We start from the raw sequence: 14,268 nt of genomic DNA, 5'->3' as shown, positions 1-14,268 counted from the left end.
TGTCTCGAAATTAGAAGTAACTCCATTTCAGTTCAACCTTGATGTTCAGCCACTTACCGTTCCTTGCTCCTCGCTTCGTCCTCCAGAGCCTCCTTACCCCCCAAATACCAGCCATCCTTGACGCCGTATTCCAAAGTACCTTATCCATGATTAGTGAAGATTTCTCTGAGTACCCTGACACCGACTGGCGTTCTTCAAATTGCTCCGGGCTATCAACCTGAAATGTTTCCCCGGTCTGTCTCGATGATGATGTCTTTGTACTCAGACATTGATCCCTTTTCTAGCCCTCCTGACGTTACCGCCGGCAGAGTTTAAGCTTATTATGGATAGTGCTGTGTGGGCCATTAAACACACGATGCGTGATATTTCGGAGATTGGTCTTGGACGTGAGTGTTGGCATCATTTGCGCTTTGGTAGAAGCCTGACTCGCTGTGTAGTCGCGAACGAGATAATAGACAACTTCGCAGTTAGCGAACCGAATATTTCGAACGCATTCTTCCAGCAGTATTTCCTGAGCTTGCTTCAAGATATCTTCTTCGTCCTCACCGACACTGACCACAAGAGCGGTAAGCCTAAGTATTTTCGCTGACAGTGAATCACTCATTCGCCGTTAGGTTTCAAACAGCAAAGTATCGTTCTTTGCGCGGATGTTCCAATTAGTAATGACCGGCCAACTCAATGCCCCCTGTTTGATCCTGCAACTGTCGGGAATTCATCAATGACCAATCAGGAGTTCTTGAAATGTACACGCAACCTTTTTGAAGACGGCCTTCCACACCTTGCAAAGTAAGTGGTAGACATCATTCAAGGCTGTCACTGGTCCTCATCACCCCAAAGCGCTCAAGTGCAAGCATGTGTGTTACAAAATGGCCGAATTCCACGGCGACCCCAACAAGTTCAAGTTAGCACTACGAGATTTCTTGGTGCAATTGAAGGAATTCTCGGGAGATAATGCAGATCTTTTCATTGACGAAAAGGAGGCTGAAGCAAACTCAAAGCTGAGGCTGAGCTTCAAGCCGCATCACGAATCCCTGGCATGCTTAAGCCTTCGCAGATCCGGCCAGAAGACGAAGATCTATGAGATGGACGATCAAGCACCTCCCTTCACCCCACACCCTGTCCCTTAGTTTCTTTGGTCTTGCAACGTCCAGAATGTTTTTTAACCATGCTCGTTTGATCCAATCCTGTTCGGTGATACGGTTTGCCTTAATTATATCTGAAGGCCATTGGCTTATTCTTGCCTTTACTAAGCAGCCTCTCCCTGATATCAATTCCAGTCTACTTGTAATTACTCTAAACGAATGACCACAAGATGTCCGACTCTGTCGCACCATCATTTGCCGGAGGTGTCATTGCAGATTATGAAGCTAAGATGAATAACGAATGTCATCCGATTTTATGAACATCATGAGCACACACGAACGACTCTTCGACCTGGGCTTTTCACAGAAGCTAACCGGGGAGGATTCAATGCGTAATTTATTCTGCGCACAAGCAAACAGGGACCGTGTGTGTGTTGTCCGGATATTTAACGTGCCGGTATCACTCGGGAGTGGTTACCCGGCCTACAGGCCCAGGTATCATACACATTTCTATACCAAGGGTTCTACAGCCGGTGGGGACTGTCGCAGCATTTCGGTTCCTCTGTACAGTGTACGCAATTTTCGCAAACGTAGACGTCTAGCTGGGGTCTTGGTCGAAATAGCATTTTAATGGTGAATTTGATCCTACCGGTTCAATTAATTTGGATGCCGGAATTGATTTCCAAATATGTCATATCTTCCTCCGTGTACACAAGCCACAACACATAGCCCATAAGAAGCGGAAGCCCCAACACTCTTACCTAGGCTTTATATTTACCTCTCCTTCGCCCGTATCTCTCAAAGTCAGCATTCCGGAGCAACCATGTCGGTCGCCATACCCCCTCGTCCACCAATCAAAAGCACTGAGGTCTTCAAGGTGGGTCTCCGAATGATCCAATTGCACCGGCCATGAGTGCTGACGAGACGTTCACAATACGTGTTCACGCCGACGGTGGAAAACAGAAAGATATTTTCGAGGGGAAAGTTTTGTTTTGCACTGGAGGTCCTTCTGGGATATGCAAGGCCATGACTAAGTCTATTGTGAGTGTTCATTCTCAGTGGGAGGCTGTGGCACCGACAATGACTTCATTTCATGCCGACACCTCTTCATATCGTTACATTCAGATGTCGCATGGCGCCGACGCCATTATCATCGGCCGAAAGTGAGTCGGTGGCAAGCGTGGAGATCCGGACGGACGGACAGACATTGCTCACCCCACTGTGTTGGATAGGGTCGATAAGGGCGAAGCTGCTGCCAAGGAACTTAGTAATGCGACAGGCCAGAGATGCGTTTTGCACAAGCAGATGTTCGTGAGCCTGAACAGCTGAAGGCAGCTGCCAAAAAGTGTATCGACACCTTTGGGAAAATCGACTTTGTGATATGTGGTACGCTTCTGTTCTTTATGCATTTTGGATGAACGTTTATTCTCGTTTCGTTTATCTTCCGGGGGCAGGGCCGCCGGGAACTTTCTGGCGCCGATCTCTGGTCTTTCCGAGAATGCATTCGCTACTGTCGTTAGGATTGACACGCTAGGGACGTTTAATACGATCAAAGCCACCCTTCCCCATGTCCGAAGAACCCGTGGTTCGGTTAGTATCTTGGTAGCCTTCATCACCATGTTCTCCTTGCTAATTGGCGAATTTGTCAGTATATTCATGTTAGCGCTACTCTTCATTACTATGGTACCCCTACCAAGGTATAGTCATTTGGAACGTATCTTGTGTACGCCCAACTGAGGGCGTCTCCGCCTTAGCCCACGTTTCAGCGGCGAAGGCTGGTGTCGATGCCTTGTCGAATTCCTCGCGTAGAGGAGGGTCCTCGTGGCGTCCGGTCAAATGTAATTGCTCCGGTAAGCTCTGATTTCATACATCGTGTTCTTTGTTGACCTTTGAAATGCCTCACTCATGCATGTAGGGCCCAATTCTGGGAACAGAGGGAATGGACCGTCTCACACCAGTGGGCAAGAAGGATGCTATCACTCGCTCTGTACCGCTTCAGCGCCAGGGTGGCTTAGATGATGTCCCGAATACAGCAGTGTTCTTATTCTCGGAAGCTGCCAATTGGGTGACTGGACAAATCATCGTAAGTATTGATTAACCCATCGCCCTGAACGTTATGGTGCTTATGCGTTTGGTGACCAGGCCGTGGATGGAGGTGCAATGCACACCAATAAGGGATCCCTTCCTTATCCAGACAGCGTTCTTGACCCCGAAGGGGCTACTAAATCTATTCGAGCGAAGATGTAAATAGCGACATGAAAGGTGGCGTGTGATTGATATCCTGCCTGCGCGAGAACGCTGTGTTGTGCATGTCCTGTAAGACCTCCATGCATCAGTTTTGTCACAGAACGTTCCGGTTAAAGCCTGCCGATGGAGCGACCCTCTGAGATCTCTGTGCGGGAAAATGAGGCAGCCTATCCCAACAAGATCGCGGTTGTACTGATCCGAGTTGCCTGAAATGGAGATCCGACTTGATCTGGGGCGTCCGGAAAATAAGCGAGACTGCCAACGTGTGATGGTGACGCGTGCCAAAGGAGACTCCACTCAATTTTCGCGGCTGAAGTGAGCCGATCATGATTTTCTGCCAGGGCGATAGCGCCGTCTGACCGGACAGCCTTCTTGGCCCTGAAGGGACTGCTAAGTCTATCCGAGCGAGGGTGTAAATTACAACACCAGTGGTGCGTGTGGCGCGTGTCAGAACAGTCTCCATTCAATTATCGAGTCCTTCACCGGCGTAGCGCCCACAACATATCTTAACGGTTTGTGTAAGCTAGCACGGGAAGCTGCAGAAACATTCCTAGCCGATGAGACGCGGCATAATGAAAGTCTAAGTTTCAACATCTTGGATTCTAAACCCACGCGTCGCCTTGTTACGATCTACATAATACTCGATTCGCAACGCGCCCAGATCAATCGAGGGTGTCAAGGATGGTCCTTTGTAGGGGGCGGGCGGAGTGTAGGCACGGTGTGGCGGTTTTTGCCTGCCGAAGTCCTTCGGATGATTTTCTTCCAAGCCGTTAACTCTGCTATTGATGGCGATTGAGTAACGAGGTCGACGTTTGCAGTGCTGGGATACGAACTGCGAGTGCGATAGCGCAAGTTTGCACCGTCTAGCGAGCCATTGCACTTGTATGTTGGAACTTCTGGAACTATTTCATGCTCAGTCCGGTTGGCGCTTCGAGGCCAGCGGTTATTGATACTTGGATTTGCAGAAGCCTTCCACAAAGTCTCAAGTCGACCACTTCCCGCACCCTCGTCACACATCTTCGCCCAGCACCTCGAAACGCTCAAATTTCGTGCCCTCCTGAGTCCGTCGCTTTTGCCGAATCCCTTCTTCGCGAGTCGGAAGGCTGCTTCTTCCCTCACTCTTCACCCTCAGTCTACACAACTTTTCTCACATTGGTCGACCACTTTGTAGCCTAGTATGACTGGTGATCGCCGCCTGACGCGGCAGAACCCGCACTCATTTCGCTCGATAAGACATGTATGTATTTGGATGAGTACAAACCGTTCACAGAAAAGCCACGATTTTGTGCACACACCGCATTCGTCCGCAATGGAGTCACCCATAATCCAACGTCTCTCGTCCATTATGACAAAGAGAGGATTAGAAAAGAGGAACGGAAGAATAAAAGCGCAATTTGAGGACCCTAAGTTGTGAAGCAGTTTGCAATAATAGAAGACCCCGTCGTTTTTTGCACTCAATTCGAGACCGAAAAATTTACAAGAGCCCCTACAGAGTAGTGGGAATCACCACAGAAGCCATTACAAATTGGTGGCACGACTCGGAACATGAGCTTCAAGTTACTAAGGCAGAGTTCAGGGAAGCAGAAAAAGTCCTCAAACAACCTTCTCACTCACTTTGAGTCAGCTTGTAGAGTTTCGTGAGGACGGGTAGGACCCCAAGGCCCAGGGAGGGGGAAGTGAATCTTGTGGCAGAGTGCTAGTCGCTGCACTGGAAGCTGGTCGATTGTACCTCTGATATGATGCCCCGCGATAAGACCAAAAGGCGTCTCACTATAAATCGCAGACAGGCTTGATTTGGTGAGAAGTGGAAGGAGAGCGTCGGACTATATGGAGCAGGCATGTGCACAATGTTAAGGAACGGGGCGTTGTACATTGCCTCGAGGAGATGATGCTGATTGTCGCCCCTCTCCCTCCAAGCCCAAAGAATATCGTAGGGAAACCGAAACTCAACGAGCCTGACCCATTTTCCTTCATACAAGAACAGATGGCGGCAACAAGAGCCCGGCTGTGGGTGTTATTGTGGACGTTATTGGAGTCATTCAGTCTCACAGAACGAGGCTGAATGTACTGAATGGCTTTGCAGAGACCTCGGGTGCTGTCCGAGGAGCGGATCGCTAAGGAGAGACAGAGATGCGTGATATGGGGAGTCGCCTGAAGTATTCTGTGGGCCGTTGCACCAAATCCGCCGTTGAAGAGCAACTTCCGAATATAATTTCCAAGATATGGCTGGTCACTCAAGGTACGCCCGAGGCAGCGGGCCTGCGTAACGGTAGACAGTATGATTGTGAAATAAATGGGCGAACGCGCTACGCAATTCCACCTCCTGCAAACAAGCAGGGCAGCTGTGCGTGTGGTAGAGATGGGTGGTTTCGAGTTGAATCTATGTGCGAATTCAAACTCATCGTCGTCCAGCTTGCAGACATCCTGCAACACTAACGCGAGTATTTCACTTGGAAAGGTCTTCATCGACTGAAGGGGTGCGTCTCTCAGCTAGGCTAATGTCCACTGAATGGGACGCAAAGGACCCTGGGTTCCGTTCAATGCATTTCAGAGGACCTGGTCATTTTTTCCATTCAATCAGGGACGTTGTGACGTTGTGAGTCACCCGCCGAAAGTGCGCCCTGATGTAACGGATCCGATTGAAGCGTGGACCAGAACGAAAGCTCTAGCACCCGCTCCCAACGTTATGATACATCGAGGATTCGATATTGGCAGAATTTTTACAGTGTGGAGTTCCCACACGCCCGAAATTCAAGCTAGTAAACATCAGCTGTGAAAGGTGTTAAAGTACAGAACTAGTTTCCGATACTGAAGATTCATCATCGTCATCATCAGTAAGTGCTGATCTGACCTTTCTTGGTCAGTTTTCCCGACACATCGTTTAGGACAGGGAAGAACGTTGTAATTCCCTTTTATGGCATGGACATCGATTTGTTGTGGGCTCTTCTTGCCAGCAGCCATTGCCTTGCATCACCGCAGCCAACACATTCGTACTTCTCTCTAGAGATTCAGATGTTAGAGGTAGAAAATCTCCTCTCCCGCATCTCAAAAGATGCACATACGTTGCGAGGACACTTTCAACCCAACAGCACAATGATGCCGGACGACTACCCCTTTTCCTTGTTCACTGTCTACAATCCTTCCGACCGTCATTCCCAGCGAGAGGCTGCTTTGCAGTTTTTGGGGCATCTGGACGCACATTACGAAATTGTCTTTGGATTCTTGAAAATCATTCAGGAAGTCGAGGCCACGCTTCGAATTCGACGCGCACGCCTGCGCACTTCTTTGCAACCTGTCGCAGCAATGCCTATCGAGGTTCTTCAGACGATCTTTCGGTTCGCAATTCGATCCACCAGGCGCCGTCCCTTGGAATATATCGAACCCCTAGCACTCAGTCAAGTGTGCCCCACTTGGCGCCGTGCTGCCCAATCATGTCCGTCGCTATGGACCATAATCCGGGATACTCACGGGAAGAGACTTGGACCTAGTAACCCCTACATTCTATACTCCAAGGATCTTCCCCTACATCTTGACACCCGGGGACCGTCGACAGTTAAAGATCCCACGTTGCTGCTGCGCAACACAGACGCCAAAAGAGTCATTTCCCATCATCATCGTATCCAACATAATGAAAATGATGAGCATCAAGTCGCATCACCTAGGATAGGGGACTGTGAGAATCTTCGGCAGCTTGAGCTGTGTGTAGACCCGTATTTCGACGGGGTCACGCCGCACGGGCTCCATAAACTGAGGGAGATCCGCTCTCTGGCTCTGAGTGGCATAGATATTGGATGCGTACCGGCTACCCTCCCGTACCTGTCAACTTTCAAGTTCTCACTCTCACTCGATATGACCCCCAGGAGGATGCTCCAACTTTATCAGGTTAGCCGGGGCGTTGAACATCTGCACCTCTCTGTAAAGGTCTCGATGCGGAGGGAACCCCCTACGGTGATAATATTTGAGAAGCTACACACGCTGGAACTTGGTCTTCGCAACTTAACGATCCTGGACCATCTCTTCACTGAGATACATGCTCCAAATCTAGTCGACTTGGCAATCGATTTTGCCTCGGGGTGTGAGAAAGTCGAAACGGACTGGTACATTCCAATTCCAGAACCTACGTACACCCCCGAAAGGGGTTTGCTCCGTCTCAGGACTTTCGTAAGTGCGCCATTCCCGGAATCACTGCTCATGAAGTTGAACCGATTTACATGTAGCTCATAGATGCGTCACAAATTAGAGGACTTCGATTTCGAACGAGGTCTGCATCCTGGTTAAGGATCATCTTGGAACTTCTAGTCTGCCTGCCATTGCACAGCTCACGTATCCCGGCCCCAAAACTCAGTCATCTTACCCTGATATTTGATCCACCCCTCGATTTACAACAGGACGAAGGTCCTGGCTTTGGTCCCCGAATACTTAAGCAAATCCTGAAAAAGCGAAAAGAGTTCGGATTTGGGATCGAAAAACTGTCTGTCTCCCGAAATCTGCTTCCAACCGTTAAATCCTGGCTTGAGCAACTTGTTGATAGATGGGAACATGTCGAGGACTTCCCGCTTCCAGAGGATGAGTATGCCACACCTTGTGATACATGCGCTTTTCATGATTAGATCTAGTTCGGTGCCTCTATTGGATTGGCGATAGGCAGTACATACAATCTGAGATTTTAATGCAGACTGCTGGCCAATGAGTCGTTCGCGGTTTTGACCTATCAAGGCTCATGGATCAAGCAACGTAACACTCAAGAACATGGCGGAAGACCTCAGGCAGCCCCCAGGTTGTTACCCACCAACACTGCGCCCGGACCCAACGGACCCGCGCCGAGGATTTTAACATCGGCAGAAAATGTCCCTGTCCTTACCCGCCAACAGTGCCTTGAATCTTCTGGAATTTTTACATACATGCATAGTCCCCAAATGGTCAAATTTCAAGTACGTTAGTAAGAGTCGGTTGTGAAGAGTGTTAGCTAACACGTCCATGCAAGTACTGCTGGTCCCGCCTTTTCTGCGCCGTTGTTGGTTAGTAGGGGTGTTGAGTTCGTTGCTGTGTCCGAGCCATCTGCTGATTCCGGCTCTTGCTGTGCTCTCCCCGTTGTGGGTGCACGTATGCGACGATGTTGCTGTAGTCAGGGGGTGTGAATTAGTCCTGATATCCTGATAGTTAAAATTTTAAGAGGTTCTCCGAGAAAGGATACACCGTAAAAACCAGGGGCAGGCGGATTGTGCTGAAGGCCGTCGTTCGGTTCGGTTCATCATAGCCACTAACGTCCCTCGAAAGTGCCTGTTGTTCGAAAAATACAGATACATTTCAGGAAAAGGTGTTGAAGCGTAGTACTAGAACTGGATGGGTAAGGGCCAGGGTCGCAGAGTCCCCAAGGAAAGTGAGGGCAACGAACACACAAGGTCACCACAAGGTCCTCGATTCGCAATGCAACAAAGTGGAGAGAAAGGGGTCAGAAAGAGGATAAGAGACCTTATTTATTTCACGCTGTGAACACACCCTGACATCATCAATCAAACAATTACACAATTCGACCCCTACAAACCGTATCATTACAGACAATCCTCGTGCAATGCCGGACTTGCTGATTGCCACTGGCTGACAAAGTGTCCGGTCAAGGCTAACTCGACAGAAGATGGGGCTGTGAGAGCTGGTTGACTAGCTTGTCTTGAAATGAGTTGCTGGATATGGTGGAAGAGGACAAGTGCGATAATGTTTGTCTCGCGCATTGGCAATATGGTTTTATAGCACATACCGCTCAAAGCACCGTCATCAATCGGTCAGTTCCAACTCTACCACCCGGCTTCGGACCCAATTCACATCATCCTCAAATATGCAGCGGGGTACGGTTAACCTCTGAAGCGGTCTTGACACCGCCTGATAGCCTTCTAAGTGAGCTTTAATTAGGACGTTAACATTGATTATGTCCTCCAGAGGTCCTCCAAGACGCCCCAAAAGAGAAATGGTGAGGTGCGTGAGGCTAGGGAGATTGTCATGCCCCTGGTGAAATGGATGGGGCCATAATCTTTTGAGGGCATAAGATACGGTTTTCATTCCGCTTTTCAAGGCAACAGCCTTGATCGTCGGTGTATTTGCTATCTAACCAGACACGCGGTGAGTGATTTGGTAAGGGGAAGTCACCGAGGTGTTGACTCACAAAGTCCCTCACCATGCGCAGTGGCTTCAAATTATGACAATCACCAGAGGTGACATCAATAGAATCCCAGTAGTCATTTTCCTTATTGTCTGTTAAACTCAGCGCAAAATATTGGAGCCGAGGCATCTCGTAAGAGGCAAGAAATCTTGCAGCAGTATGGTCTAGATGGCCAACAGAAAGTGTATGGAGAAATGTGATTGACCCCTGTCGAGTGATGGCCTCGTCCTTGTCCCAAAGGATGGATATGCGGTCCAGGGTCAATTCTTGAATATTTTGGCAGGCATTGATGAACTTAACAAGCTCTGGGCTACCGATGTCAGCTTTGGAGATAGCGAGAGTGACAAGGTTTGCTAGCTGAGTGGTGGACAATAGAATGAAAATGTTGTCAAGGGAGAGGTGACGGAGTGATGGAAGATGCGCCAACGCTTCCCTGTAAATATCGGCATCTTCCTCGTCACGGATCGCGAACAAAGCTAGGCGTTCAATAGATTCGCGGTTGAACACTCCCCTTTCTTCCCAGAAATCACTGGAATCACCAGAAACGATTGCGTCCCAATCATCTTCTCGATCTAGTGGCAAAGATAGCGCGGTTATCCGACCTTGGACTTCATTGCTTCCCAGCCCCCGCATCCTTGAAACCCTGAAATATTGCTTCCGAGGCTCATGAAGCTCTAAAGGGAGACCTTTAGAATAACGGGCGTATGGCGCGTAGGAATAATGATTACAAAGTTCCAGTCGCACCATAGTCCATAATCGGGGATACGATTGAGCCGCACGCCTCCATGTCGAGCAGACTTGGCTGAGGGTGATAGGAGAAGGAAGATGCTTCCCACCTACATATTCCTTTGGCTGAATGGCATGAAGGAAGATTCGTTGCAAAACTTCCATAGGAAGGGCAGCCACGGGTTCAAGGAAATTGTGGAGTATGGCGCGTTGTCGTCGTAGAGTACGTTCAATCCTGCTGATCTTTTGAGAAAATTCATGAACGAGTTCGTAATCTGCATCCATGCGTTCCAGGGCGTCCTCGATCATCCTTCGGGACGAATTGCGGGCTGCAGTATTGTATATGAGATAGATAGGTGCAGCTGTACCGATTTCGTAACCGAGAACATATCGCTGTAATATGTTGGCGTCATTGGACATGCGGTAAAACAGTTCGGTGAACAGTGGTCCTGGCATCTTCAAGTTGGGATTGTTTTGGCGCAATGCCTTGAAGTGTCCGGAGTTGGCCGATGTCGCTCGTTGCAGCTGGAGGATTTAAAAGCGAAAGTCTCCTGTTCGACCCCGTTAAGACGCGGGTCTACACACAGCTCAAGCTGTCAAAGACTCATTCTCATAATCCCCTGTCCAAAGTGATACGGCTTTTTCCTCATTTTTTTTGCAATATTGCATGGATGTGATTATGATGGAAAATGAAGTGACCGTGTCGTGCAGTAGCAATGTGTGATCTTCCACACACGGTCCCGGGTACTAAGTTGCAGGGGATGGTTCCTGGAGTATAGCCGGATGTAGGTCCAGGTCTCTGTTGGCATGGTCCATAATAATTGACATCATGCCGAGTTATCGCTCTCCTCAGCAACTTGTCTCATGGCGCTTACGCTTGTCGCCAGAAAATCGAGTCCTCAAGATGTCCACTTCTCCTGTTGAGAACATTAGGTGCGAATGATGTTCGTGCTGATAGGTTGGGGAAAAGGTTCCTCACTTGTACTGACGGCCATGATTCGGCAGAAGTGTGCCTCCAGCCATACCACTCGGGTCCAGATATGCGGTCGCAGTCATGCGATGGGAAAGAGCACTTCCGGACACGCTCCGACTGCCGGACCCCTGACCAGTCTCATGACGTTCCTTATCTCTTGCGTTACTGTTGTGAGGAACCAATATTGTAACGTCCGCAAATATGTCTGAGAGAAACACCTTGTGGTGCCGGACCAACAAATGACGTCTCCTCTGGGTAATAACCCATCCGAAATTTCGCATCTATCCATATGGGAAATTTGGGAATTACTGACTGCTTTCATGTTCAGTGAGCGCGGTGCATGTGTCTGCTGCTATATCCGCACCAACCATAACATGTCGTACATCATATTAGCAATTAATGACCGCAATAACTAACGGGGCGCCTGTCGAGATATGCTGTAGCCCTGAGTCCCGTCCTCCAAGTGTATCAGACGCATACGTGTTTCCCCTTCTGTCCGAAATGGGAAGGGTTGATACAGAGAGCCGAACTGTTGGCCCTATCGGCACCTATATCGATCGGTGCCAAAATTCACAAACGAAATAATTTACGGGACAGTTGAAGCGCAAATGGTGAGCAAGCGGGGATGATTGATAACGAAATTGTCGATGAACTGGAATAGGCAGTCGCAAGTCTAAATCGTACATGAACCCAATTCCTACCCGCTTTTCTATATGAGAATCGAGCTTCTCTTAAAGTCAAACCCTCCAATCAGGCATCTTCTTTTTTGAGTCGCGTCCTCGAGGTCAAGCCCGTGCACCCCCAAATTGAGTCCCGGATGCAAATAAGAGTAAAGTGAATCAGCTGATCATGATCGGGTCCTCGTCTCTTTCAGCATTACTGTGGCCGCCACCATGCCAGACACTTCCTCAGAGCTGGAAATATGGAAAACGTTTAGGAGCTGGGCCAAATCTAACGGTGCATTCATTCATCCATCACTTACATTCGTTCCCGGTACGTATATCTACACTAAGCACTTCGCGAGTCCATACTCACAACTGTGGTTTACATGATCGGTTTGCGATTAGGGACCCGGGGCACCTCTGTGATGACAACTGCTGAGATACCAACAAACACCACTGTACTATCATGCCCATTCGATCTTGCGATCACGTATGATCTTGGAATCGGCGTCTTCAAAGCATGTATATGGGAGGCTGCCAAGTCGCCATACAAGACACCAATAACACCCATCGCCAACGGCCAGCACGCGTCGTTATCAAGAAGAATCGACAGCCTAAGCGAGCGTCAGATAGTTTGCGCCTACATCGTTCTGCACTGGGTTATATTGACGGACAGAAGGTCAACCAATTCCAAGTTCGTGAGGATTGCTTTCTTTTTAAACATCCCCCAGCTCCCTATACGCACGCGGCGGTGCTGAAAGACCATCCCGTGATGTATAGTGAGCTAGAACGTTGGTCACGTACAGCGTCCCATTTCCGACATCAAGCTTATCTCGACACACTACCGCATCCCGACCAGTTACGGACGCCGTTACAGTTCACACCCCCAGAATTCGAGCTCCTCAAGGGGACAAATCTGTACGGCGCGACAGAAGATCGCCGCAAGGAATGGTCAACTGAATGGCGAGAAGTGCGCGATATTCTGGCAGATGCCGATAAAATATGGGCCGAAGGGTTTACGTGGTGAGTGAGGAATTGCAGCACCATCACATCCGATCGATGATCCCATCGTGCAACCCTTCAAACAGGGATCGATACTTGGTTGCTGCTACTTACTTGTCTTCAAGGGCTTTTCCTTCCTCACTTCTTTCACCAGCTCCGACCGCTCAGGCGACTTCGGAGGATTCGTATCCTGTCCTGCTTCCAGTTCTAGACTGTCTCAATCACACACGAGGACTTCCTGTGACATGGCAAGTCACGTCCTCGCCTCCAACTACCGCGAACGGCCAAAGCAACATCAACCGATCCCCGCTTCATATAGCCTTGTTACTTCGCTCCACTACGCCAGCAAGAAGCGAAGTATTTAATAACTACGGCCCAAAGCCAAATTCTGAACTCCTACTCGGTTACGGATTCGTTATCAAGTCGAATCCAGAAGACACCATCGTCCTCAAGCTCGGCGGAAGCGAGAAGAGACACGAGATCAGCCGGGATATAGATCACAGCGTGCAAGGCGGCCCAATAAGCGAACTATGGAAAGAAGTTGAGACAATGGTTTTGTTTAGTGGGGAGGACGATGCCTCGGTGACTTCACTTGAAGGCGGGTGGGAAGTCACCCTAGAAGTATGCGAGGCGCTCGAAGACATGCTCAGCCGGAAGATGGAAGCACTACCGGACGCGGAAGCGATCTCGAAGATCACAGAGCCATCCATACGACAGGACGTTCGCGATATGATCGTAGAATATGTCCAAGGTGAGTGTGTACCATGTTTTATCCCTCAGATAAGCACCTTGAAGGGAATGGTGTACCCTAGGCCAAAGGGATATACTCAAGTGTCTCTGGGACTACGTGGAAGAACGCAAGAGGGAAGCCATTGAGCTAGCACGCGCCTCTGGGTTAGAAGTGCAGGAGGTATTGGAGGAAGATTTGGAGGAAGACATGGGAAACACATCGTCCTGAAGTATCGATTTCTATGAGCGCCTCCCGTTTCAGTCTTGTATTGGTATGCCGTTGTTTGGGGTATTGTACATATTTTTTTTGTGGGTTCCGATCCGAACCCTTGCCACGATTACAGATTCGCTTACTTAATTATGAACGACAGCGACGGGCAGGGAAACCAGTAGAGTAGCACGGAATGCCCTATTAGTAGTACTAATTCGCCGCTGGTATTTCAGCGACGGGGGCTTTTGAAATTGAGCACTCTGGAACATAAAGAGGGTGGCATGTGCTACATGCGCACATGCTGTTGAGCAAGTCAGGGGGCGCAACAGGTAACCTTCAACAGAGCAGCACGAACTTAACCAAGGTGTGTCACTTAAACACGAGCGAGGCGGGCAACAGGCAACAGGGGTACCAGAATTGGTAGTAGAATCCGACACCTCTAACCCGAGCGCCAGACAAGCGAGCACATTCAGTCAGTCATA

The 14,268-nt window shown here is 49.3% G+C and overlaps 7 protein-coding genes across 7 annotated transcripts; 5 read left to right on the top strand and 2 right to left on the bottom strand.

Moving 5' to 3' along the window:
• Positions 1–284: 284 nt before the first annotated feature.
• Positions 285–749, top strand: EI90DRAFT_968856 (CRM1 C-terminal domain-containing protein). The gene is made up of 2 exons (XM_039068308.1): positions 285–386; positions 438–749. The coding sequence occupies exons 1-2, from the start codon at positions 323–325 to the stop codon at positions 587–589; spliced, it is 216 nt and encodes a 71-aa protein (XP_038907799.1). The 5' UTR covers positions 285–322; the 3' UTR covers positions 590–749.
• Positions 750–800: 51 nt separating this feature from the next.
• Positions 801–1,255, top strand: EI90DRAFT_968198 (uncharacterized protein). Its single transcript, XM_039068305.1, has one exon. The coding sequence runs from the start codon at positions 867–869 to the stop codon at positions 1,125–1,127; it is 261 nt and encodes an 86-aa protein (XP_038907798.1). The 5' UTR covers positions 801–866; the 3' UTR covers positions 1,128–1,255.
• Positions 1,256–1,905: 650 nt separating this feature from the next.
• EI90DRAFT_3148022 (NAD-binding protein) lies at positions 1,906–3,329 on the top strand (the record flags this gene model as incomplete). The annotated part of the gene is made up of 11 exons (XM_039065563.1): positions 1,906–1,959; positions 2,046–2,123; positions 2,208–2,245; positions 2,315–2,349; positions 2,388–2,478; positions 2,537–2,672; positions 2,732–2,765; positions 2,837–2,860; positions 2,892–2,932; positions 2,998–3,165; positions 3,225–3,329. The coding sequence occupies 11 exons, from the start codon at positions 1,906–1,908 to the stop codon at positions 3,327–3,329; spliced, it is 804 nt and encodes a 267-aa protein (XP_038907797.1).
• A 1,366-nt stretch (positions 3,330–4,695) lies between these two features.
• On the bottom strand, positions 4,696–5,896 carry EI90DRAFT_968466 (uncharacterized protein). Its single transcript, XM_039068307.1, has 2 exons — positions 4,944–5,896; positions 4,696–4,889 (listed from the first exon to the last, which is right to left on the bottom strand). The coding sequence occupies exon 1, from the start codon at positions 5,793–5,795 to the stop codon at positions 5,100–5,102; it is 696 nt and encodes a 231-aa protein (XP_038907796.1). The 5' UTR covers positions 5,796–5,896; the 3' UTR covers positions 4,696–4,889; positions 4,944–5,099.
• Position 5,897: 1 nt separating this feature from the next.
• EI90DRAFT_968444 (uncharacterized protein) lies at positions 5,898–7,658 on the top strand. The gene is made up of 3 exons (XM_039068306.1): positions 5,898–6,163; positions 6,215–7,490; positions 7,554–7,658. The coding sequence occupies exons 2-3, from the start codon at positions 6,249–6,251 to the stop codon at positions 7,605–7,607; spliced, it is 1,296 nt and encodes a 431-aa protein (XP_038907795.1). The 5' UTR covers positions 5,898–6,163; positions 6,215–6,248; the 3' UTR covers positions 7,608–7,658.
• A 1,443-nt stretch (positions 7,659–9,101) lies between these two features.
• EI90DRAFT_3138389 (uncharacterized protein) lies at positions 9,102–10,665 on the bottom strand (the record flags this gene model as incomplete). Its single annotated transcript, XM_039064894.1, has 2 exons — positions 9,102–9,428; positions 9,487–10,665. 2 exons carry the CDS (start codon positions 10,663–10,665, stop codon positions 9,102–9,104), a joined length of 1,506 nt encoding a protein of 501 aa, XP_038907794.1.
• Positions 10,666–12,075: 1,410 nt separating this feature from the next.
• Positions 12,076–13,804, top strand: EI90DRAFT_2953811 (uncharacterized protein; the record flags this gene model as incomplete). The annotated part of the gene is made up of 6 exons (XM_039055427.1): positions 12,076–12,175; positions 12,250–12,385; positions 12,449–12,503; positions 12,629–12,867; positions 12,933–13,597; positions 13,659–13,804. 6 exons carry the CDS (start codon positions 12,076–12,078, stop codon positions 13,802–13,804), a joined length of 1,341 nt encoding a protein of 446 aa, XP_038907793.1.
• Positions 13,805–14,268: the final 464 nt, after the last annotated feature.

The sequence above is a fragment of the Cantharellus anzutake genome, assembly GCF_015039405.1.
Source record: "Cantharellus anzutake strain C23 chromosome Unknown EI90scaffold_222, whole genome shotgun sequence".
NCBI lineage: Eukaryota > Fungi > Basidiomycota > Agaricomycetes > Cantharellales > Hydnaceae > Cantharellus > Cantharellus anzutake.
The sequence above is the reverse complement of the archived record's forward strand: the minus strand, read 5'-3'. Positions and strand labels throughout refer to the sequence as shown.

What these genes read in the sequence shown, in the direction of transcription:
- EI90DRAFT_968198 (XM_039068305.1), top strand. Translation starts at nt 867, where the DNA reads ATGGCCGAATTCCACGGCGACCCCAACAAGTTCAAGTTAGCACTACGA.
- EI90DRAFT_968466 (XM_039068307.1), bottom strand. Translation starts at nt 5,795, where the DNA reads ATGAAGACCTTTCCAAGTGAAATACTCGCGTTAGTGTTGCAGGATGTC.
- EI90DRAFT_968444 (XM_039068306.1), top strand. Translation starts at nt 6,249, where the DNA reads ATGGACATCGATTTGTTGTGGGCTCTTCTTGCCAGCAGCCATTGCCTT. An exon ending in TGCTCCGTCTCAGGACTTTC is followed by an intron (nt 7,491 to 7,553) that starts GTAAGTGCGCCA and finishes TGTAGCTCATAG; the next exon opens with ATGCGTCACAAATTAGAGGA.
- EI90DRAFT_968856 (XM_039068308.1), top strand. Translation starts at nt 323, where the DNA reads ATGGATAGTGCTGTGTGGGCCATTAAACACACGATGCGTGATATTTCG. An exon ending in TTCGGAGATTGGTCTTGGAC is followed by an intron (nt 387 to 437) that starts GTGAGTGTTGGC and finishes CTCGCTGTGTAG; the next exon opens with TCGCGAACGAGATAATAGAC.